At 37.5% G+C, this 24,197-nt stretch overlaps 1 protein-coding gene across 1 annotated transcript; it reads right to left on the bottom strand.

Moving 5' to 3' along the window:
• Window positions 1-1,350: 1,350 nt before the first annotated feature.
• LOC108044939 lies at window positions 1,351-9,129 on the bottom strand. Its single transcript, XM_017124104.2, has 2 exons — window positions 8,976-9,129; window positions 1,351-3,180 (listed from the first exon to the last, which is right to left on the bottom strand). Exon 2 carries the CDS (start codon window positions 3,168-3,170, stop codon window positions 1,518-1,520), a length of 1,653 nt encoding a protein of 550 aa, XP_016979593.2. The 5' UTR covers window positions 3,171-3,180; window positions 8,976-9,129; the 3' UTR covers window positions 1,351-1,517.
• Window positions 9,130-24,197: the final 15,068 nt, after the last annotated feature.

Genomic DNA, 24,197 nt, shown 5'->3' on the forward strand with positions numbered 1-24,197 from the left:
AAATTATGAGACAGCTTTGTGCTTGAAACATAATTAAGAAAGAGAAGCAATGCATTTAATAAAACTTGTATCCACAAAATGGGGTTTCTAAAACCAATAACACTTGTTACGGGAACTAACTTGGGACATGGGAATCAAAAAGAAATATTGGCATATTGGGCGGTGCACGAGTAATTTTGAAGATTTTGAAAATTAGAGTTTACATGTCTTTTAAAAACTATTTTGTAGATTATTTTAAAGGTGGAGTCGGAATAATAGTTTTAAGGATATTGCGTTCTTTTGCAATAACTCCTTTCAAAAATATTAAAGTTGTGGGACCTACAACAGATTTAAATGCTTTTATACATGCTGTAATCATTTTTTGGATTTGGAAAGGCCAAGCTATATAAAGTCTATGGTGCCGATTATTAAGTTATTTCCTGTTTTTTCAAGCTATTAAACTCCACAATCTGAGAAAAAAGGGATATTTCGACTGTGCTATCTCCGCTGTAGCCTAAAAATCATCGTTCTTCCAAGGATTATAAATTTCTTTTAAAATCGATTTACCGGCAAATGGTTAAGGTAGATGGCTTGTAAGCTTGCAGAAATTTTACGAGTGTATTTAGTGAAACTTATGGGTGCCGCTATTGAAATTTACCAATTTATTCAAATTTCGTTACCATCTAAATTAACAACCCAATCTTAATAGCCTTTATGGGATGGTAAAAGAATGTTATATTTGCTTGTCCAGTGAGCACTCAATGACCAGAACTCAAGATTTATTTTAATTTGTAATTTATAAAATTCTTGTTTTAACAGAAGACAAGTTCATTGATTTTGAATTTTCGTAATTGTGATTTTATAGTATTTCGTTTTAATTTAATATTTTACGGAAATTGAAAAAGTAGGTTTTGAAACGGACAATAACTGCGGATAATGACAGCAACTGTATTTTTCAGCACAATGCATCGACAGATAAGAAATATAATAAAATATACATTCTTCTATACATACGACCTTTCTAGTTTCTTAAATAAGTATGTTTTTCAATTTGGTAGTTTTATTCACAAAAAAATGTAACTTAAATTAATTAAAAATACCTAAACTCGGTACAAATTAAATACAACTAAACTCGACTTTATAATTTTTGTAGTTGAATTTCCGAAAATAATTGTTTAATTTATTGTAACTTTTTACTTGCTATGGTCATAAGATTTCTTCTACCATTATTCTTTAGTTAAGTACGAAACGTTTATTATTATATATATAATAATTGTTGTTTTCGAACAAAAAATAAATATTATAATTCCACACTTCCTTTCGCTTCGGAAACCTGAAAAACCGCACACATGACACAACTATACAGCCAAATTAAAAGTGCTGATCTGAACTGTGGTTTATTGGACAACTTGCGAAGCTAAAATAGTATGGGATCGACCGCCACTATCCAAAAAACAAATATAGGTCCTTAACTAATTTTACATTTTTTGCTGGCCCAGCAACTCATTCGCTTTCCTTCCGACCCATTGAACATTGGTCTAACGACTGCGGCCAGACTCCTGCGGATCGATGTTGGACACCCACTGCACGGGGTTGACGTAGATGTTGGAAATGGTGCCGCGCAGGGTGTCGAATCCCTGGTTGAGGGGCACCGGCTTGGCCCGCTTGTCCACCTGCTTCATCCAGTTCTTCCAGGCGCCCTGCGAGCGCTGCTTGCGGTCCTCCTCCAGCTTCGCCTTGTTATCCTGCAGCCTGCGCAGGCGCTCCCGCTCGCCCTGCTGCTGCTCCTTCTTGTTGCGCTCCCACTCCTTGATCCGCGTCTTGGTCAGCTCGGGCGCCACCTTCCTCATGGGACCGCTGCTCGAGCAGGAGCTGGAACCGGATGCGGATCCCGATCCCGATCCCGAACCGGAAATCGAGCTGGAGGCCGAGGAATTGCCCGAGCTTGACTGGCTGCAGGATGAGGGCTTCTTGCGGAGGAGCTGCTGCTGCTGCTCCTTGCGGCGACACCACTCCTGGAAGCGCTCCTGCGAGAGCTGTTGACGCAGGGCCGCCTCCGCCTCCCGCTTCTCGCGCTCCTGCTTGGCGGCCAGCAGGTTCTTCTGCTTCTGGGCCGCCTTGCGCGCCTTCCAGTCCTCGTAGGCCGCCTGCCCCTGCCGCTCCTTGCTCTCCTCCAGGTTCTTGTAGAAGGTGGACGTGTCCGAGGTGACGCTGGCCAGGCTCAGCGAGGGCACCACGTTGCTGCGCCCGTCCGCGGGCTGCAGTGCTCCGCCGTACATCTCCGTCCAGCTGCAGGTGGACACCGAGGAGCCGTCGTGGAGTCGGCTGCCGACCCGGTTGCTACCCCGAGTGCTGCCCCTGGTGCTGCTTCGGCTGCCCAGGTCGTAGGTGCGACTGGACAACTGGCCATGGTCCAATTCCCTGCCAAGGTCCGACGGGAAGCCCCGCCTCTGGTCCTTGGAGGCCGCCTGCTTGAGGAAGGTCCTGCCGCTGAGGCCATCCGCCTTGTCCTGCTTGAAGAAGGTCCTGCTGCTGATGTTGTCCAGAGAGTCCTGCTTGAAGAAGGTCCTGCCGCTGAGGCTGTCCAAGTTGTCCAGCTCCTCGGCGCGCTGCGTCACCGTGGGCGTGCAGCTGTCGAAGGAGCTGAGGCTCTGCACGTCCTGGTCGAAGTTCATCACGGTCTCCGTGTCCGTGGCAGTTGCGTCGTCCGCTCTGGCCATCTGGCTCTTGCGCTCCACCTCCTCCTCTCCATCCACTTCACCCGGGTCCTCCGAGTCCTCGTCTGTGAAGTTCAGCATGCCGCTGTGCAAGGCGTCGTTGGCCTCCTCCTCGTCCAGTTGATTGCAGAAGCTCAGGATCGAGTCCGATTCGCTGCCCGAGTCGTCGGCGCGATCCTCTAAAGAGTCGTTGAATGTGATGCCCGCATCCGTGTCCGCCTCCTCACAGTGGTCCCCCGCCTCTCCCTTGTCCCCGCGCTCGGTCTCCCCGCCAAGGCCATCGGTTTCCCCGTCTGTCTGACCCACGAACCTCACGGTGGGAGCTCCGTAGGTGCGGTTCGTGTAGCCCAGCACCGACTCCGAGTCCTCGTCACTGATGTCGGACGAGGAGAGTGGGCGGAGGGTGTGCCGCCCAGACACCTGCTGGCGATCCACCACCGTGCCATCGCTGCTCCGACGCGCTACGAAGGCCATTCCGGGCAGTCTGCGAAGATCGACGAGAGTGAGTGAATTCAGGAAGGATTTCTCTCGAGTTGTCGAGATGAACTGCCTTGTTGTGTTGACTGAGTGTCTATAGATGAAATCTGAAAGCAGCCCAGCTGAGGGTTCCAGCTCGGATTGCTTAGGCTGACTGGTTTAAGCTAGAGCAGAGGAAACTGGTAACTCTGGGAACACAGACTGGGTAACATCCACGATTGGGGATCTACATGCGATTCATCAGATTCTTTAAAGTGTTTTCCTAATACATGAACACCATTTTATCACTAATTATATAAATTTCGTTACAAAATAAATATTCAATGTTTCAATTTTATTCTTTTTATTAAATTAGCTATTTTATGGATTGGAGAACAATGCCCATGGGCTTTTAAAATTGATACTGAGGGACGGACTTGGATATATCATTTCTCCTGGCGATGCTGATCAGGTATATATCGATTTTATGGGGTCGGAAATATCTCTTTCACTGCATTTTCACTGATATTATAATACCCTCCCATTAAAATCAGTTAAATCGTTTTGAAATCAGCATGTAAGGGTAAAAAATCGTATAAAAATTACAAAATATTTCTAAAATTGTATAATTTGGAGAATGTATGATGATAAATCTGCGTGATTTATTTTAAATTCTGATAAAGAAAGTATACATTTTTATACACCTAACCTAAAAGTTTAATTCTAATTTCAATTTCTTAGAACGTAATCTACAGATAACCTTTAAAGTAGGAAACAAAATCTATGTTATGAAAATTATTTTCTGAACTAATTATAAGAAAACATTAGACTTAAAATTGGGTCTACACAGAGAGAAATAATCAAGTAAACCAGAATGAGAACCAACTGCTCTCAATTCAAGATCAATTTCAACGTATTTGTCGTGAATAAATATCCCTTCTACTCAAAATGAAAACTAGAGAAATTGAGTACAATCGTATTAAATTGTATTTCATTTTTATAAGTTCAATATTAATATTTATATATAATTTTAAAACTCTTTTCAGCTGAGATACACATATTCCCCTGATTTTTTATTCAACATAGTGCTAAAAGGATTGTTCGTTTATAAAAATAGTCCCTAATAACTTTACTTTATACGTAGAACTTAAGAATTTTTGATATTTACTGACGCCTTCACTACTTATCCACGCAACATATTTCTTCATGGGTAATACAAGTTCAAGTTGGATCAAAATATTTTAGATAATGTTTAGAAATGGTGAACGTAAAGATCTGAATTGTTTATAATACAAATATATTGGCAACAAACGAAAGCACGAAAAAAAACGACTTGAATTAACTTGGAAGCCGGTTCACAGGTCCGGACTTCACAGACCGCTGGACCACTTACATTGATTGTACATATATCTCAATTTGAGAACAATTTCCTCATTTTGAGATTCTTATGATCAATTTAAGCATCATTTAAGCTCATATTGAGGATATTTTTATACCCTTGCAGAGGGTATTATAATTTTGGTCAAAAGTGTGCAACGCAGTGAAGGAGACGTCTCCGACCCTATAAAGTATATATATTCTTGATCAGGATCACCTCCTGAGTTGATATAGCCATGTCCGTCTGTCCGTCTGTCCGTCTGTCCGTCTGTCTGTCCGTCTGTCTGTTTCTACGCAAACTAGTCTCTCAGTTTTAAAGCTATCGAATTGAAACTTTGCACACACCCTTCTTTCCTTTGCACGCAGTATATAAGTCGGAACGGCCGGGATCGGCCGACTATATCCTATAGCTGCCATATAACTGATTGATCGGAAATGCCATAACTTTCGTGTTTGTAAAGTTAGGAAGTTGGGATTTTCTATGGGTTTTGTATTTGGCTAATCAATCCGACATGCCGAATTTCATAAGGATCGGCCGACTATATCCTATAGCTGCCATATAACTGATTGATCGGAAATGCTATAACTTTTGTGTTTGTAAAGTTAGGAGGTTGAGATTTTCTATGGGTTTTATATTTGGCCAATCAATCCGACTCACCAAATTTCATAAGGATCGGCCGACTATATCCTATAGCTGCCATATAACTGATTGATCGGAAATGCCATAACTTTCGTGTTTGTAAAGTTAGGAAGTTGGGATTTTCTATGGGTTTTATATTTGGCCAATCAGTCCGACCTACCAAATTTCATAAGGATCGGCCGACTATATTCTATAGCTGCCATATAACTGATTGATCGGAAATGCCATAACTTTCGTGTTTGTAAAGTTAGGAAGTTGGGATTTTCTATGGGTTTTATATTTGGCCAATCAGTCCGACCTACCAAATTTCATAAGGATCGGCCGACTATATTCTATAGCTGCCATATAACTGATTGATCGGAAATGCCATAACTTTCGTGTTTGTAAAGTTAGGAAGTTGGGATTTTTTATGAGTATTAAGAATGCATTATATGAATAATTTTGGAGAATATAATTTACAGAGTATTCTGCAAGGGTATATCAACTTCGGCTCCGCCCGAAGTTAGCTTTCCTTTCTTGTTACTAATTCCTACGTTCTAAATTTCAGTATTCGCGTTCTCAAAATGAGCGTATCAAAAAAAATCCTTTTTTTGAGCTTTAAGTCGAAATCTAATTTTAAAGAAACAATTTTTCTGATCAATAAAAGAAGTAAGAATATTTCCAGATTACTTTAAACTTCAAAATCAAAATATTTACACACAATTAAAGAATAAATTAACTACTGAATCAAATCTATGAAAATGCAATGAACATTTGTAGTATTTGGTAAAATGTTCTCAAATTGATCACATTAAAAATTCTTTGACCTTAAAAAATTTTTAAATGTATTTTTCTTTGCCAATTACTGTTTAAAGTTATTTGTAACCTTCAAAAGTAAGGTTGCCCTCTAATTTGATTTAATTTCAATACTGTATACAAAAGAGTTGCCATGGCTTAGTGTAGGTTTTTGAATTGCTGAATTTTCTGATAGTTAAATTTTTATGAAACAAATGTCTAATTCAGACATTTGGGGAAAATCCAAAATGTCATTTTTAAAATTTTGCTTCCTCAAAAAAAAGAACGGAGGCTTTTAACTCATGCAACTCGCTCTGAATTTATGAATATCATTTCGAAACCATAAACAAACAAATTGTTATCAAATTTCTGGGCTGACATTTTGCGAATTTGATATTTTTGTGACTGCGCCAGACTACTCGCACGTCCAGACCGAGCTCGAGTCCGAAACAAAATGAAAACATTTTAACTAATGACAAACAATCACTAAAACAACGAGTCGAACGACAACGAGATGGTTGTGGTTTCACACAGGTAATTAAAACCCTAGACCACACACATATCCACACACATGTGCGGGTGTTTGAGCGCAAAGTCGCCGGCTCAAAAATCGTTTATTATCCTGTGGCCCGGCGTGTTGGTTATTCCTTTTTCTGCTCTTGGCCAGGTAATGAGCGGCTCTTTCGCTTTTAATGAGCCCCGGCACACACGGAGATACAGGGCACATGCGGCACTCAGGTGTAATAAAAAACTTATCGCAGCTGGCTGTTAGGCGCTTTCGGTCGCAGCGTTTGACAAACACAAAGGAAATGATTTTGTGGGTCGTTAATTGTTGTATCGTCGTTTAGCTTCGTCTTGGCCCTCAAATTAAAACGGGATGGTGGGTGACACAATTAAGTTGGACCTTTTTTCAACGAGCTGCCAAATGACTTGTCAAAAAGTGGGCGTGGCTGGGTATGTGGTTTGCGTGTGCCTTCTATTATAGGCTCAATGTTCTATTTCGGGAATAAGGTCAAATGACAGTATGTTTGAAAGCCATTAGACAATCGTACAATATAAAATATCACTGAAAAGCTTTTGTTTGGAAATTGTTGTGTATCAATTATGTCATTACTTTCGAACATGTCATAAGCTTACAAAATAACATCGCCAATTTGCTCCGGAATTGAAATTATGATTCTCTTTCAACGCTTTAGTTGAATGCGACTAGAAAATACCCGTTACTTAGCTAACCAAGCTCTAAATAAGTCCGCTCCCAGCTAATGGCGCACTTCGAAAATTTTAGGTGGCGCCATCTCCCGAACTGCAGTGCCAACACCGCAAGCTAAGAGCAATCAGCACCGTAACCCCCGATAACAGTTTTCTTAATGGTGCGGTGTAATAAGTTTTTTTAGTGCGGTTTTGATTTATACCATGTTTCTACAGAGCTTTTGTGGTCTCAGAGTGGGCGTTAGAATGGGCGTGGCAACATTTTTAAACTAGTATAGCGCAAGTCTCAAAGCCTTAGCTCGTGTATTTACCGAGATCTCGACGTTCATACGGACGGACAAACGTAGACAAACTTCAAGGCCTAATGAAGTTAGCTATGGATCCTGATCAAGAATATATATACTTAATAGGGATACATACTTCTCAACGAATACAATCCGATGCATATCCGAGGTTTATATAAAGCTTTAACAAAAATGTAATATACCTTAAAGCGACTTCACAAATATGATTTTATGTGTATATGTTTAAAAACAATGAAACTATGTCGACTTGCCAATCAATTTTTCTATCGTTCGTATAGCAGATACAGTCGAACTTTCAACCAGAGAACTTTAAAACTAAGAGACTGAGACGGACAAGGTTATATCAACTGGTCTAGCGATAATTATTAAGTATCTGTATACTTTAAAGGGTAACGTGTCCTTCAGTGCATTGCAAACCTTTCACTAAAAGAGTGTAATAAGCATAGGTCAAATATGGACTAGGCTAATGTTTGGTGTAATATTTTTCATAGTTCCTTTGTTTTTGTTAATTTATTATTTTTTATTATTTTATCCGTAAGTGACAAAACAAACATTTTTTACTTCGAGCTGTTTAATACAATAGATGTGGTTTAATACTGTGCTAAATTCATATCTATTGTATTAAACACCGATTTGAATAAAACACACCGAAAAATATACTTCGGGGCAAAAGACTAACGAATTCTAACAAATGAGATGTCATTAGATGCTTACGTTTAAGAAACTACGACAATTTGGCTGCATCGGCTCCAATTATTATTATTGTAATTCATTGTATTTAATAACGTTGGATGAAAATATTTCCTTAAATTAAATACTACCACCAATAGTAAATGTCCTAAAATGTTATAGCATACATTTAAATAAATAAACTGTTGGATTGACTAAAGAAATTTCAACAAGTGGTCAAGTCATTATCAAATGCTTCAGTTACATATTTCGGGCACGCAACCAATAAAACTTTTATTTTTAATTATAATTATAGTTTTTAACCGTGTTTTTGTCACGGACAAATCCATTGAATATTGGGCGATTGTTCGCAGGTTGTTGGTCTTCGGGCGCTCGTTTAATTAAAAACGTGACAATTTTACCTGTGGCCAATGCGGCGCATATTTCATACGCCATGTGTGACCACCGACCGACTCCCCGACTGCCGCTGTTGGAGCCAAGCGAGACTACTTCCATTTGAAAATATATAAAATGTTGTTTACATTCATAACAAACATTTCGCGTTTCGCCGTCGAATGTCGTTACATTTCACTTTCGCCAGCCACAAATTTAATTAAGTGTATGAATATGACGGCGGTGGAGAACGAGGCCACAGGGGATTGTTTTTTAATCAATGAAGCGTCAAATTGAACTGATTAATTTGGTCTGCTTGTCAAATGAAACTTTTTTTACACTTTGTCCATGAGTACACAAAAAGGTTTTGAAATGCACGGATTTACGACTTCTACATGTTTAAATATAATCGACTTAACGACACTTAGCCGATTGTGACATCTCAATGCGACTTACCAAAAATACAGATGGTTTGTAAAGAGCGCCACGAGGAGAGTTGTTTGTATATCCAGTTTCTCACTCGAGGCTGTGCGTATTAAAGTGAAAAGAAAATATAATTATTTCTTGCTGTTTTTGAAAATGTAAGAGTAAATATGTGTTAAATCCGACAGCTCCAAAAAGCAAATGCCCTCTGCGATCTGTGATGATTTAACCTAATTAAAATGAGTGTAGCTGCCAGACAGAACTAAAAAGTCATTGACAATCTTTCCACCCCAATCTCAGTCTGTTCATCGACGTCTTCAATTCTTTGGCAGCTCACGCACAACACGATATGAAGGCTAAACTGTCTTTCAAACCGCAAACAAATCAGATAAGTAACTCCATGAAACGAAAAGAGAATCCGTGAGGTGGGAAAACAAAACCAGACAACCTTTGGAAAACGAAGCTACCGGGCCAATTTACTTAAGTGACTTATGCCCAGCGAACAAGTTTCGACAGTAAATACTTTAGTCAGCCTAATTGCAGAAAAATCTCACGCAAGCCTTGAAAATTTTCTTTACTAGAAAATTTGTAACCTAATTTAAGAAAACGTAGAAAAGCAACCAACGGCAAACCGAAGACAAAGCCAGTTTTTCTATTATTTTTTAACAATAAACAAACGCACCTCTTAACGAGTTTAGAAAATCGTAACGATAGCATCTTTGAAAAGTGTTTAATATCAACTTTTGTGACAAAACATAATGGTACAAATTAAACCAAAATGGTATACAAATTTTTCATTTTTTAGCTGTAAGGTAAAACATCTGTAAAGGCAAGAAGCAAAAAAGTTTTACTGCTGCGTAGCGAATGAAAATTTTTATAAATAAAATATATTTTGAAAATTTTCATGCAGATAACTTTTTTTAAACTTACATACTTTCATTATTACATACCCATAATTTGTAAAAATGTCAAGTAGGGATTAACCATTGTAACCATTCGACCACGCACGAAAAGGAGTTGAGGTATTTTATTCGGAAATGCAAATCCGAATTTGGGGAAAAAATATATTCGGGGATATATTTAAAAAAGTTAAAAAAAATATTTATATGTTTTAATATGGAATTTGAGCTTACTTTGCCATAACCATGTTTATTTCACAAGTGCGTTGCAGAACACAGGGCAACATCTTTTAACACCTACAGCATTATAAAATTCGAACCATTATTTTAGAAGTTATCAAAAATTGAGTTTTACAAAGTCAGAGACATCGGACATAATTGTATGTGGTGCCTTATGTTAGAGGCATGTTCTTTTAAAATTGGTTAAGAAAATAACGGCTATTTGGTAGTCGTGGCTTTGGACTGCGGTGTTTCTTCTTGTTCTTTATCCTCATCACTTTTAAACTTACAATTTTGAATGTGCGATTTCTAAATCAGTTTTCAAGCAAGGGATTTTCTTGTTTCTTGATTTATTACTATCAAATTTTTACCCCGCTGACACTTTGCGCTCTCGATGTCAACAACAGCGGCAGCGCCAGTTCTCGACTTCAATTATCTCTGGGCACGGCGAGCTGATTGGCTGGCAGGTAACTTTTCATATTTAATTAAGAAACTTTTAAACAATCGCCGTTGAAATATTGCCGACGACTTATCGGCGGTAGTAGAGCCAAAAAATCGTATCCTCCTGCTCGCAAACTCAGCAGCGTAAATTTGAGTGTCGCTTGAAATCTCGTTTGACATAGTTTTTGAGAGAATGTCGGCTTGGAAGGCAGACTCCGAGCAGACACAGTCAACCGCAGCACACACACATGCACAAATCCACATCGAAGGATGGAATAAAGGACGAGATGGTGTGAGGAGATACTGGCGAGACGTTGCAGTTACAGTTGCCCCTAAGCCGTAATTGGTTGCGTCACTGCATAAGTCACGAGTTCGCCTCTAGTCTTCGAGTCCTTCGAGTCCTCCGAGTCCTCCGAGCCCACACAGTCGCAATCACAGACACCCACACTGCATGCGCCAGTTGGAAAGTATGCAGTATTTAAATAAGATAAATGCAGGCGACCACTAATTGAATTGCTGACAAGATTCCCCAGCACCCACCCACAACCTGGCAAACCCGTCCAGATTGTTGTCGTCTCTCGGAATTTCGGTAATTAATAATTTCACGTAAGCGGAAATGTGAAACAAGCATGAAGACCGTATCAGGATCAGCAGGAGCAGCTGGCATCGCAACAGGAGCAAGTTTGCTCAACAGGCTCTATCTGATTGTTGTCGGGCGAAATTGAGTTCAGACTGTGTGTCAGTGGCTTAAAGTTTCTAGTGGTTGCAAGTTTGTTTAGCCATAAGCAGTTCATGAGCGAAAAAGTGGGAGTGAATAAAACACGTGTGTGACAAGTGCAGTTTTGGCAATAGACTCAGCAGAGATGACGGGATGCTTTAAACTATCCGTTCTCTTAAAAAGAAGAAGTCAGTATGGGGAAGCCAAGACTTTATGGCCTTGAAATAAACTTGGAAATCTTAATTATTAAAGAAACCCATTTATAAACATGGTTTGGGAGACGGCTATTGGGAAAAGGTATTAAGATATAATAAAACAAAAATTTTATTTTTAATAACTTAAACATTTAAACGTCCGCAACCCGAAGTTTATACATCCTTATAGCTATTACAAAAGATATCCATTCCATATCATCCATAGATTTCAAGCTTCAAAACAAGCTGATTTTTCGACACATTTTTTCATCGTTCCTAATGGAGATATTTGATATAGTCGTCCGATTTTAGTTAAATTTAAACCGTAGTCGTTAAAAATAACTATATCATTTTATAATTTTATTTCCCTTTTTCCAGATTGTTACTAAAGGTTGATATAGTAGGTCAATTCATCCCGGTCCAACTTATGAAATAAAAAAAAGACTTTTTTCTAAGTTTTATTCAAAATGCTTTAATAAGTGGGTTAGTTTGCATAGATATATATAAATAAATACATATAATATACGTTGCAAACTTTTGAATGAATTTACAATACCCTCTACAAAGGCATAAAAAAAGAGAATCTTTGCAAGTTAGTTCTATACTTTTTGATTTAAAGCAAGACTCTTTGTAAAGATTTTTATTAATTAAGGGCTAAAAAATAATACATATATTTTATTTAATTGTAATCCTAAAATTATTTTGTTTTCTTTTCCTTGGGTCAAACATTTTTGACACCAAAATTGGGAGGCATTGTTTGTTTCTTAACCAGGCAAATTAGTATTACAACCAATCGCTACACTATTATAAAAAGAATAAGTCTATGTATTTCATACTCAAATCAAATTATTTCGCTTCGATTTTCATCTTTTGCCGTGTTTAGATATTTCAAATATGGAAATATTACATTTTTTAAAATATTTTATTTGAATATTCGGAATAGATTTGAATATATCAAATATTTAATCTAAATTTATGCCATATTAATTTAAGATTAATGCATAGTGTATATATAAAAAGAAAACATAGAATTAATATGAATTGTATTTAGTATTGAAATTTGATATTTAATTTTTGATTCAATAGTATTAGATTTAATTGCAACAAATAAATAGAAATTTTCACAGATATGTGTTGTATACCAAATAAAGAGGAATATTGAAGAGCTATCTAGCCTAGACCTTACATACAAATCGATTGCCCTGTTGATGTAAAGATTAAGTTTATTTGATGGATTTAGTAATATTGGATTAGGTTTAATCATTTAAATGGCCTACCCATCAGCTTTTTCTTATTTCCCTTATAATTTGCTATATGTGTAATTCTAATATAAACAGCCCCAAGCAGACAAAGTGAGGTGAGTAGAGTGTCTCGGGCCAGACGACAACGGAATGGGTTAAAGGCCTTAACCCCCTGGTGAACACTTTTAACTGCATTCCCTCTCCTTTTTTTTTTGTTAGCCAGGAAAGAGAAAAATAAGCTGAAATAAAACTGATTTCATTACCTTGATTAGTTGGTCTCTTCAAGTCTTTCCCTGCTATTTGTCCGTTTGTTTGCCCGACTTTTTCCGCACACACATTTTGAAATGCCACGATTCGCTTATGATGGCATTCAGCGCAGGATAAGGACGGAGTGGCAGGACCTGATGTTGAGGCTGGGCTTTTGGCCAGCACCGCTTTGCATTCGCCGTTTTTTGGGTTCAATGCAAACATTAACCTCATTAGCATTCCACCGTGAATGGATACGATGGATGGTCGCTTCCCTTCTTCTCTTCGGGCTCACTTACATTGCTCCTTTTTATTTTTAATGGATTAATTTTAATAGTTCAATCCGATTTGTTTGTTTTCAATTGACCAGTAAGTGCCATTTGTGGCAATCGCTTTAACAGTTTTTACTAATTAAATAAAGGGCTCGACGGTAGACTTAATCATATGAGGTGGTAAAATACAATTACAATTAAAAAGAATATAGATGTATGTATTAGACGTTTTAAGAACGTTAGAGAGATTTTAGGAAAAATTGTATTATAGTTAGAAAATAAAACTGTGAAAGCTTCATGCTAGTCATAATTAGATCTACAAAAATTTTAATGTTTGTGAAACTAGAAATAGTTAATCTAATCTATCTAATCCACGAAAAAGGTTAAGAAAGAAGACAGTACCAATAATCGTTATACAGTTGGCTAGAAAGCGTAAGTTTATTAACAGTAGTCTACTAGAATAAAAAGATAAGATAAGAATTGCATCCCAGTTCGGGCTTGTAAAACTTTTTTTTACTATTCAATAAGGTCAATATGTCTTCCATATTGTGGACTCCTGACAGAGAGCCCATACTCAATAACCGGACAGTTACCTTTTAATAAAACCAAGCACTCCTCTTACTTTAACACGGAGAATTACCACTCAGATAACTTAGGATCTAGTCTAGTTTTCGAAGTAAGTGATTTACAGAGTTTACAGAGTGCTGCAAAAGAGAAGCAATAATATTTTTAAAAAGCTTAGATATAACGCTATTATTACTGTCATTTATCTTGTTACTTTCCTTGTAAAGAGAAATCCCAAATGATTCCTTTCAAATATAACGATATTCGAACAAGACTGCGTTAAATTAATTGAAGTTGAATAAATAGGCTATTGCCTGATCTGTGGTTGCCGTCATATTTTAAAACTATAGTAAGAAATGGTTAGAATTAGATTTACCATTAGTGCTAACAAACGGTATTTTTATTATTTTTATAAACTCTTTGCTAAACCTTAAGCCAAAGCACAGGAATTCAAAAATTGCTCAGTTGGGTGGACATTCCTCGAGATAATATTTAGTAACCCATAGTAGCAGTTTTGCTGCACAAATTACTATCAGCGGCTGGGAATCAATTTCAAGTAAGCTAAGGTAATCAGAATATTAAAAAAATTAGTCACAATATGCCATAACTGATTTAGCAAAACAAATAATCGACTGTAATAATTTAAAGGGTAAAGAAGATTTGGGATTAAGTTCCTTGGTTAAAACAAGACCTTCGAAACTCTGAAATTACGATATCTCAATTGAGGCAGCACTCAGAATGTTAAACTATCAAAAGCTCCACTTGCACCCCAGTGACTCCTTACTTCAGCACACTTTAAGCAATGGCCCTCGACTAATCCTTACCTGGTGTTGGCTGTACCTGGCAACTTTCCTTTCTGCGTCGAAGTTGCAGCAGGGAGGAAAAAAGCAGCTTAATTAAGCATAATATGGCTCTTTTCTCGCCTAGAGCATTCCGACAAGTTCTGCAGTTTTTTATGCTGCTGCCTAAGTAGCTGTTGGTAATTTTTTCTAAGCCACACTCACAGACCGACACTTCGCCGGGGTGACGTGAACCTTGCACAATTTTAATTGCATTTCCGCTATTTTTGATGCCTCTTGAATTTATAATTCCATCGGACTGGCTGTGCCTTCTGCTTCTCCGCCTTTCGCTTCTTTCACTGGGCACGTCCTGAGAAAAATAATTCAATTAATTACAAAGCGGACAGGTGCAAGGCAGCTACACTTAATATTAATCATACGCACCGTGAATCCCGGAAAAAAAGGCTATAAGGACCGCAACCGTAAAAAAGCATGGCCCTCCGACTCGCATTTGTATCTAATAAACATGTTTATTTCATTAGAGCTACACATGCGGCTATTTCATCCGACCCCTGCCCCTGCCACGCCCCTAGGGATATCATTTGCCCCTAGACCCAACGATTCCGACATGAAAAATGCGTTCGCGAAAAGTTGCCAAGAGTCCGCTCACTTTATGATTGGGGAATTTTTCGTGGCGCCACTAATGTGCCATTCCTGCCTCACGTTTTTTCTCTTATTTTTTTGCTTTTTTTACCCGCCTACTTCCACAGAATTTCATGCCACCGTTGGCTTTTCCCACAGAGGCTCTGCTGTCGACATCATTACAAATAAATTGAGCGTGAAAGATACATTTCGCCAGAATTGACATGCCGCAATGATAGGCACATTTTCCTAGACTCTCTGGAGATTCCTCAAGGCGAGAACGCGAGCTTCTGACTGGTCTTATTTAACTTTAAAATAACCTGCCTATATCTGAGTGAATATTTCGCTGACTGGGAAAAGATTTTTTACTATTAAAAGAAGTTATTTTCTTTAACTAAGTAAGTTAAGTTAACTATAAATAATTCACCTTCTTCCACCTTTTTCTGAATCTATAGAGAATGGTTTCTTATTGATGCTTAAGCTTGAAATTAAGAAAAGGTGGTTAATATTAAAATTCCCCATTAATGGCCCTTTTAAAAACGGATGAAACACGGATAAAATCCGAGTTTAATTTTATCATATTATATATATGATATATATATACTTTAAGATGGAACCTGAAAAAACAAGCAATTAATTAAACCAAAAGCTGAGTAAAAAAGGGTATTTTTCCACCGTTATCTCCGTTAAATTCACAGTTTTTACACGCTTATAAAATCGATTTACTGATTTTTGATTTAATAGCCTGTAAACTTTTAAAAGTTTCATCTTTGAGTATGAGATACAATTAAATTTTGTTTTTATGAGTGTATTTTTTTAAGGGAAATTTATGGGACCAGCTCCAAGTTTTTCAAATTTTGTCAAGCTCCTGCATCTCTAATAACGAACCATTCTTTATAGCTATTATGGGAAGGTTGAATAAGGTTAAATACCAGAATTCGAGAAAAATAAAATAGAAATAAAAACAAGCCAAAATCGTACCTTAAATTTAAGCATACAAATTAGACCTTAAACAAGAAAGGAAAGCTAACTTCGGGCGGAGCCGAAGTTGATATACCCTTGCAGAATACTCTGTAAATTATATTCTCCAAAAATTATTGATATGATGCATTCTTAATACTCATAAAAAATCCCAACTTCCTAACTTTAAAAACACCAAAGTTATAGCATTTCCAATCGTTCAGTTATATGGCAGCTATAAGATATAGTCGGCCGATCCTTATGAACTTTGGTAGGTCGGATTGATTGGCCAAAAATAAAACCCATAGAAAATCCCAACTTCCTAACTTAACAAACAGCAGAGTTATGGCATTTCCGATCAATCAGTTATATGGCAGCTATAGGATATAGTCGGCCGATCCCGGCCGTTCCGACTTATATACTGCGTGCAAAGGAAAGAAGGGTGTGTGCAAAGTTTCAATTCGATATCTATAAAACTGAGAGACTAGTTCGCGTAGAAACAGACAGACGGACAGACAGACGGACAGACAGACGGACAGACAGACGGACAGACAGACGGACAGACGGACATGGCTATATCAACTCAGGAGGTGATCCTGATCAAGAATATATATACTTTATAGGGTCGGAGATGTCTCCTTCACTGCGTTGCACACTTTTGACCAAAATTATAATACCCTCTGCAAGGGTATAAAAATGTTGAGTGTCATTTTCTTTATCTGGAAGTCAAACTGCACCGAAAAAATAAACTTTCATCTCTGAAGTAAATTGTTGATTTACATTTGTATGCTAGTGTTATTTGGGAATTAACCTTAGACATCATTAAACTCTTGTTTAGTTTCTAAAAAGAGTAAGTTGCTTGATTCATAAATTTATTTAATTATTAGTTAGCTGAGTCCTAAACTTCCTTTTTATACCCTGCAAAGGGTATTATAATTTCAGTCAAAAGTTTGCAACGCAGAGAAGAAGACTTTTCCGACCCTATAAAGTGCTAAATAATTATTAAGTGCGAGTTGTTACCACGTGTAGGGCCGTCCACTGTGATATATATTTTTTACCGAGGGGCGCAGCCGTGTATCGTACGGCACGATTCGCGAGAAGATAGACGCGAGATAAGGAAATATAGGTAAAAGTCCGGGGAAAAAAGTAATATTAAGATCAATTTTGTGCCAATGAAGCTAGTATTAATCATTTTAAGAGCGGCAGAGAGTCAAGACTTGAGATTATAGGAACAAATCTATTATAGTCAGAACACAATAGTCTGAAAGGCTCATGCAAGGCATAGTAAGATCTACAATGATTTAATATTAGGGGAATATAATTTCTAGTTAATCTACTTGGCACAGAAAAGTATAGCCGACTTACCAAGTCGGGGGAGTCAATATCACCATGTATAAGGTTATAAATGAAGACAGTACCAAGCATCGTTCTACGGTTGGCTAGGGATGGTAAATTAATCAACAGAAGTCTACTAGAATAAGAAGGTAAGTTAAGATTTGCATCCCAGTTTAGGCGCCGTAAAGCAAAAAGAAGAAAGTTTTTTGTACAAATTCTTAATCTAACCATGTCAACTTGTTCGTCTGTCAGTTTTAAGGATATTTGTCTGAAACTTTACCAACTTCTTGTTTTTATTGCAGGAGGTATATCATTTGGAACGGGATGCACCGGACGACTATATCATAAAGCTTCAAAAGGAAAGATCGAAAACATTATCGGAAAATTGGCATGATTTCATTGTTTTCAAACGTACATGTAGAAATATAGTCGTTTTATGGAATATCTAATTTTGGTAAGAGCTGCAAGAGCTTATGAACTTCTGCTTAGTTTCAGTTTGCTTTTTTTCTTGTTGCTAATAATCACATAGTCGAGTGATTCCCCTTTAGAGGGTGCACTTAAGTTCGGATCTAAGTATTAGAAATAAGTATTTTTCGTAATCCCTTTCCAAGTATCTAACAAAAGTAAAAACAACTATTTCGGGAATCTTACTTCTGTCCCGATTATTGCATTTCCTGCTAGCATTTTACGATCTCTACTAACCGTAATTATCGGTAATTCTGGCCTTTTGACTGACACTATTTAACCAAAGTTAAATATGTAGAAGAGGGGAATGTTACTGTTTTATGTAGACCGCTTTGAAGATAATGTCTGTATAAGTGACCCAGATTAAAGGTTCCCATTGTCAGGTAAATACGATTGCAATAGAAATAAAATTTACCTGTGGGTCAAAACCTTAAAAAGCTTTCCGGTTATGATAATCCGTAAAGGATTTAGCATGTCGTCAAATGATTTAATTATACAGTGAGCCCGAGAAACACGAAAAGCTCAATATAAATTCAAATTTTACAGTTCCCCCATTCCACGCACACAAGATGCAAAATATGTATTTATTATATAAGTGCTCCATGTGCGACAATTTCAAAATGAGAATACAAAAGTCAATTTATTGAAGGCTGAAAACAGAGGGAAAGCGTGAGCGAGATGGCTGCTAGAAATGTAAGCATATAAACATAACCATGAAAGATATTTGATATAATAACATACGTGACCGCATTCACAATTTTCAAATCAAACCTTGGCAGACGAAGGATAAAGGGGCGTGCCCCTGTCTGTCTATTGCCATGCATGTGAAATGAATTCGAAGCTGAAGGCATGGGCGGTCGGGGGGCGGGGTGGCACTCTGTTAAGTGTGCTCGGCATGCTGTGAAATTTGTTAACATTTATGCATTATCATTTCGGCTTACGACACTTAATGATAGCTAAGACAATAGATAAGGCGAAGTGTGTGAGGAATGTTTTAGGGCTATCGGCTGTCGGATTTTCATATTTTCAATTCATATCATTCAGTCAGTTTTGAAAGGCACAACATTCACTCAGAAACAAGTATTTGCTCAAATTAAGAAATCTATTTCCTTAGCTATACTACAAAGGATATCGTTGACTTAAAAGAGGAATGCGTAGTTGTCAATGTATCATTTAAGGGTATACATTATAAGGAGTCATCCAAAAATGTTATTTGGTTGGGACGTGGTTCTATAGAACTTTAGTTCTGGTCCTGTCAACTGCGTCCCTGCTTACACCGCAATTTAAAAGGTCACTCCTTCCAGCCTCGGTTTAATTTTTATTGATACATACAATTTAATATTTAATAAAAAAAAGTATATTTTTCAAAAAAATTTGTTTTTATTTGTGGTGTAGAAAAATATTGGAAATAAAAACCTAACCCTTAACCTTGAGCCAGAAAAACATTAAATGAAATATTGTAACATTCTGGTTTTTAACGATTTTTTTTTGCATTTGTCTATTGTTTAAATACGAATTTTTCAATTAAAATAATGTTAATAGAGAAATTTTTGCTCAGAAATACTACAACATTAATATATACTGCTCGTATGTACGTCATTTCTCGTTTGGTGACCAATTTAAAACCCTCGCACATATTTATTTTAGTTGCCACACTCAATCCATAATCTGCACACTACAGTGAGAAATTAGTTGGCTCAGTGTCGACCCGTTGCCATAAGCCCAATTAAGTTTGTGGTTTCCGCATTGTCATATTTTTGAATTTGCTCGCTTACCTTTTTTGACAGTTGCCTGAAGAGGAATGGGCCAGCTCACAGAAAATTCGATGTGGTGCAGAGTTGTGGAGGAGGCTGGCATCGCGGCGTATAATTAACAATAATGAAGTCGTAAAACCGCAATGCAATCAGCGATGCGCAAAACACACAGCTGCACACACCCGTCCAAACAAACAGTCGAAAGGCCGAATCGCACACAATGCACGAGCCGCCAAAGGGGATTGGTATTGGGATTGGAGTTCGGGAACGCGTTTGAATTCCTGTGCAGCGGCCCACCCCGCGACCCACCGCCCAACTTGAAGTCAGGGTCACACGGGCATTATAAAATATTTATAAACCATTTGCACGCATAATTAGCCTGTCATTACATTTTGAGATTTTCGGTGTTCGCTTTTCGCCTGTTTGTTTGCGTGTGTGTCAGTTGGCTCAATTGTGCATGCACTTGTGTCCGTGAGCTTAAATTCGTGTCTGGGCATCGCTCCACCATTGAGATATCGTCATATTATGAACAGAATTACTACCCCTAGGCATCCTGTTGCACTTAAACACATACATAATGTGAAAAACACCTTAACATTGTGACGACCCAATCTGAATTTTCATCTAAAATTCATTTAAATTGTGTTATACTTGGACACGCATCGTTATGTTAACCGATGATATCATCGCGTCTGAAATAACTAACGATCTCTGGAAGAAGTCTCTCAAATTGTTGCATTTCCTCTCGTTATGCAGTCCACAAATAAATTGTATTTACTTTGATTTTTATACCCTTGCAGAGGGTATTATAATTTTGGTCAAAAGTGTGCAACGCAGTGAAGGAGACATCTCCGACCCTATAAAGTATATATATTCTTGATCAGGATCACCTCCTGAGTTGATATAGCCATGTCCGTCTGTCCGTCTGTCCGTCTGTCCGTCTGTCTGTCCGTCTGTCCGTCTGTCTGTTTCTACGCGAACTAGTCTCTCAGTTTTAAAGATATCGAATTGAAACTTTGCACACACCCTTCTTTCCTTTGCACGCAGTATATAAGTCGGAACGGCCGGGATCGGACGACTATATCCTATAGCTGTCATATAACTGAACGATCGGAAATGCCATAACTTTGGTGTTTGTAAAGTTAGGAAGTTGAGATTTTCTATAGGTTTTATTTTTGGCCAATCAATCTGACCTACCGAATTTCATGAGAATCGGCCGACTATATCTTATAGCTGCCATATAACTGAACGATCGGAAATGCCATAACTTTGGTGTTTGTAAAGTTAGGAAGTTGGGATTTTCTATGGGTTTTATTTTTAGCCAATCAATCCGACCTACCAAAGTTCATAAGGATCGGCCGACTATATCTTATAGCTGCCATATAACTGAACGATTGGAAATGCTATAACTTTGGTGTTTTTAAAGTTAGGATGTTGGGATTTTTATGAGTATTAAGAATGCATCATATGAATAATTTTGGAGAATATAATTTACAGAGTATTCTGCAAGGGTATATCAACTTCGGCTCCGCCCGAAGTTAGCTTTCCTTTCTTGTTATTAAACATTTAGTCAACAATTAATTATGTAGACAAGGTCAGCTTTTCCACTTTTTCAGCTTTTTGCCTCCAGCTGCACTAGTTAATTAAATCAAAAATTAAACATTGCCTGTCGCTGATGTTGATAGACTTGATGCCTTAAGTCCTTATAGCAATTGCAGCAATTATATTTTAATCATGCAAATATCCGTGTATAGAGTTAGCGAAACTGCGTATTTTTTATACCCTTGCAGAGGGTATTATAATTTCAGTCAAAAGTTTGCAACGCAGTGAAGGAGACATTTCCGACCCTATAAAGTATATATATTCTTGATCAGCATCACCAGGAGAGTCGATCTAGCCATGTCCGTCTGTCCGTCCGTCTGTCCGTCTGTCCGTCTGTCCGTCTGTCCGTCCGTCCGTTTCTACGCAAACTAGTCCCTCAGTTTTAAAGCTATCTGCTTGAAACTTTCCCAAAAGTTGTCTTTCTATTGCAGGTAGTATATAAGTCGGAACGAGCCGGATCGGGCCACTATATCATATAGCTGCCATATAACTGAACGATCGGAAATGCCATAACTTTGGTGTTTTTAAAGTTAGGAAGTTGGGATTTCCTATGAGTTTTATTTTTGGCCAATTAATCCGACCTACCGAATTTCATAAGGATCGGACGACTATATCCTATAGCCGCCATATAATTGATTGATCGGAAATGCCATAACTTTGGTATTTGTAAAGTTATCAAGTTGGGATTTTCTATGGGTTTTATTTTTGGCCAATCAATCCGACCTACCAAATTTCATAAGGATCGGCCGACTATATCCTATAGCTGCCATATAACTGAACGATTGGAAATGCCATAACTTTGGTGTTTTTAAAGTTAGGAAGTTAGGACTTTTTATGAGTATTAAGAATATATGAATATATGAATAATTTTGAAGAATATAATTTACAGAATATTCTGCAAGGGTATATCAACTTCGGCTCCGTCCGAAGTTAGCTTTCCTTTCTTGTTTTAAATTGCTATAAGACTTATTTCGCGATTTGTCCTGTTGCGCGAGAATATTCAGTATTGTTCAAAAGTGTTGGGTGTTTTTACTTAAAAATGGTGGTGAGGAAAAGGGATCATTTCACTTCATTAAACCAAACCACAAACGCAAGCAAATTTGGACAAGCCAAAGTTGTAATACTCTTGAAAACATACTGAAAATTGTATGATAAATGTATAACTGTACATTTGACAGTTTTATGACAGCTAGAGGATATAATCAGGATAGATCCGAAATGGCAAAACACCATCATTACAACGATACTTTCGCCCAGTTGCTTGAAAACTACAAACTGTAGCAATATGACAGCTATAGGATGTAGATGTCCTATCGGCCAAATTTCACAGTTTTATGTTAAAAGCTTTTAGAGTGCGTGAATAAACTACATAAAACCTTACGGCTTATATGGTAGATATTTGAAGGCTGTAGGATATAGTCATACAATTTTGATAGATTATTAGATTTCGTCCGATTGCGAGTTTAAGGGCCTAGCTTTAAAACTGAACTCCCAAACAGTATAGAAATAAAAGCACATGGCCATAATAACTCGTCAAGTGATGGTTATCAAGAATATATAAATATCTTTTATAGGAAATCTCAAAAATACAATTAAATTATTATTAGCACTTATTCTTTTGTTGCCTTACAATTTTTGGAAATTTAGTCTATAATCGCGAGATTTTAAATCGCGGTCCATCGGTCCATCCATCAGCAAAATCACGTCATCGAATTGTGGTCATAATTGTGAATTCGTTAGGTTCCGCTTTTTTTTGGCGAAACAACCAATTGGCAATCAAGTAAACGAATTAAATAATTAACAAGAAAGGGAAGCTAACTTCGGGCCGAGCCGAAGTTGATATACCCTTGCAGAATATTCTGTAAATTATATTCTCCAAAATTGATCATATGATGCATTCTTAATACTCATAAAATATCCCATCTTCCTAACTTTAAAAACACCAAAGTTATGGCATTTCCAATCGTACAGTTATATGGCAGCTATAGGATATAGTTGGCCGATCCCGGCCATTCCGACTTATATACTGCGTGCAAAGGAACGAAGGGTGTGTGCAAAGTTTCAATTCGATATCTTTAAAACTGAGAGACTAGTTTGCGTAGAAACAGACAGACGGACAGACAGACAGACGGACATGCTTATATCGACTCAGGACGCGATCCTGATCAAGAATATATATACTTTATAGGGTCGGAGATGTCTCCTTCACTGCGTTGCACACTTTTGACCAAAATTATAATATCCTCTGCAAGGGTATAAAAACAATAAATAAAATTGAAATCCTTTTTATGTATACTTGAATATTAATATAAAAACAGGAAAGGTAGCAGACTTACGCAAGCCGAAACTTATATACCCTTGAAGCTGTTACAAAAATGTAATACTCTATTTTCAATTTGGATGCTTGAAAGCAATGCAGCTCAATTTTCGATCGTTCCTTTTGGCTGCTATATGATATAGTCGTCCAATTTTTATAAAAGTAAAACATTAATTTCGAAATCGTTCACAATGACTTTATTTCATAGTACAAGGACATCTGTTAAGGAACAACGAAGTCTTAATTTTATTTCCCCTTTTCCCCGATTGTTCCTATGGATGTTATATGATATATTAGGCAGGAAGACTTTTTGCATCCAAAAAGCTCTTAACAAGGCTAGATATTTAGCTCAACTCATTGCCTTTTTTTGTCCCGCCGCTAATAACAATTATACTACGCTAAAATTTGCAGCAAGTTGTCCACCATTTCAGGTAAGATTCGGTACATTTTGAAGAGCTTTCGTACTTCTCATTTTACCTCGAGTTCTTGTAAGCTCTGTAGCAGCCACCGATGATTAATTTTACTAGTAATTAATAATCTTAAAAAGTAAAGTGATTATTCGGAAGTTTTTCTAACGTAAGTGTTAAGTCGAAAACTTAAAGAATAA

Source organism: Drosophila rhopaloa, unplaced genomic scaffold (genome assembly GCF_018152115.1).
Source record: "Drosophila rhopaloa isolate 14029-0021.01 unplaced genomic scaffold, ASM1815211v1 contig_2, whole genome shotgun sequence".
NCBI classification, from domain to species: domain Eukaryota; kingdom Metazoa; phylum Arthropoda; class Insecta; order Diptera; family Drosophilidae; genus Drosophila; species Drosophila rhopaloa.

What these genes read in the sequence shown, in the direction of transcription:
- LOC108044939 (XM_017124104.2), bottom strand. Translation starts at nt 3,170, where the DNA reads ATGGCCTTCGTAGCGCGTCGGAGCAGCGATGGCACGGTGGTGGATCGC.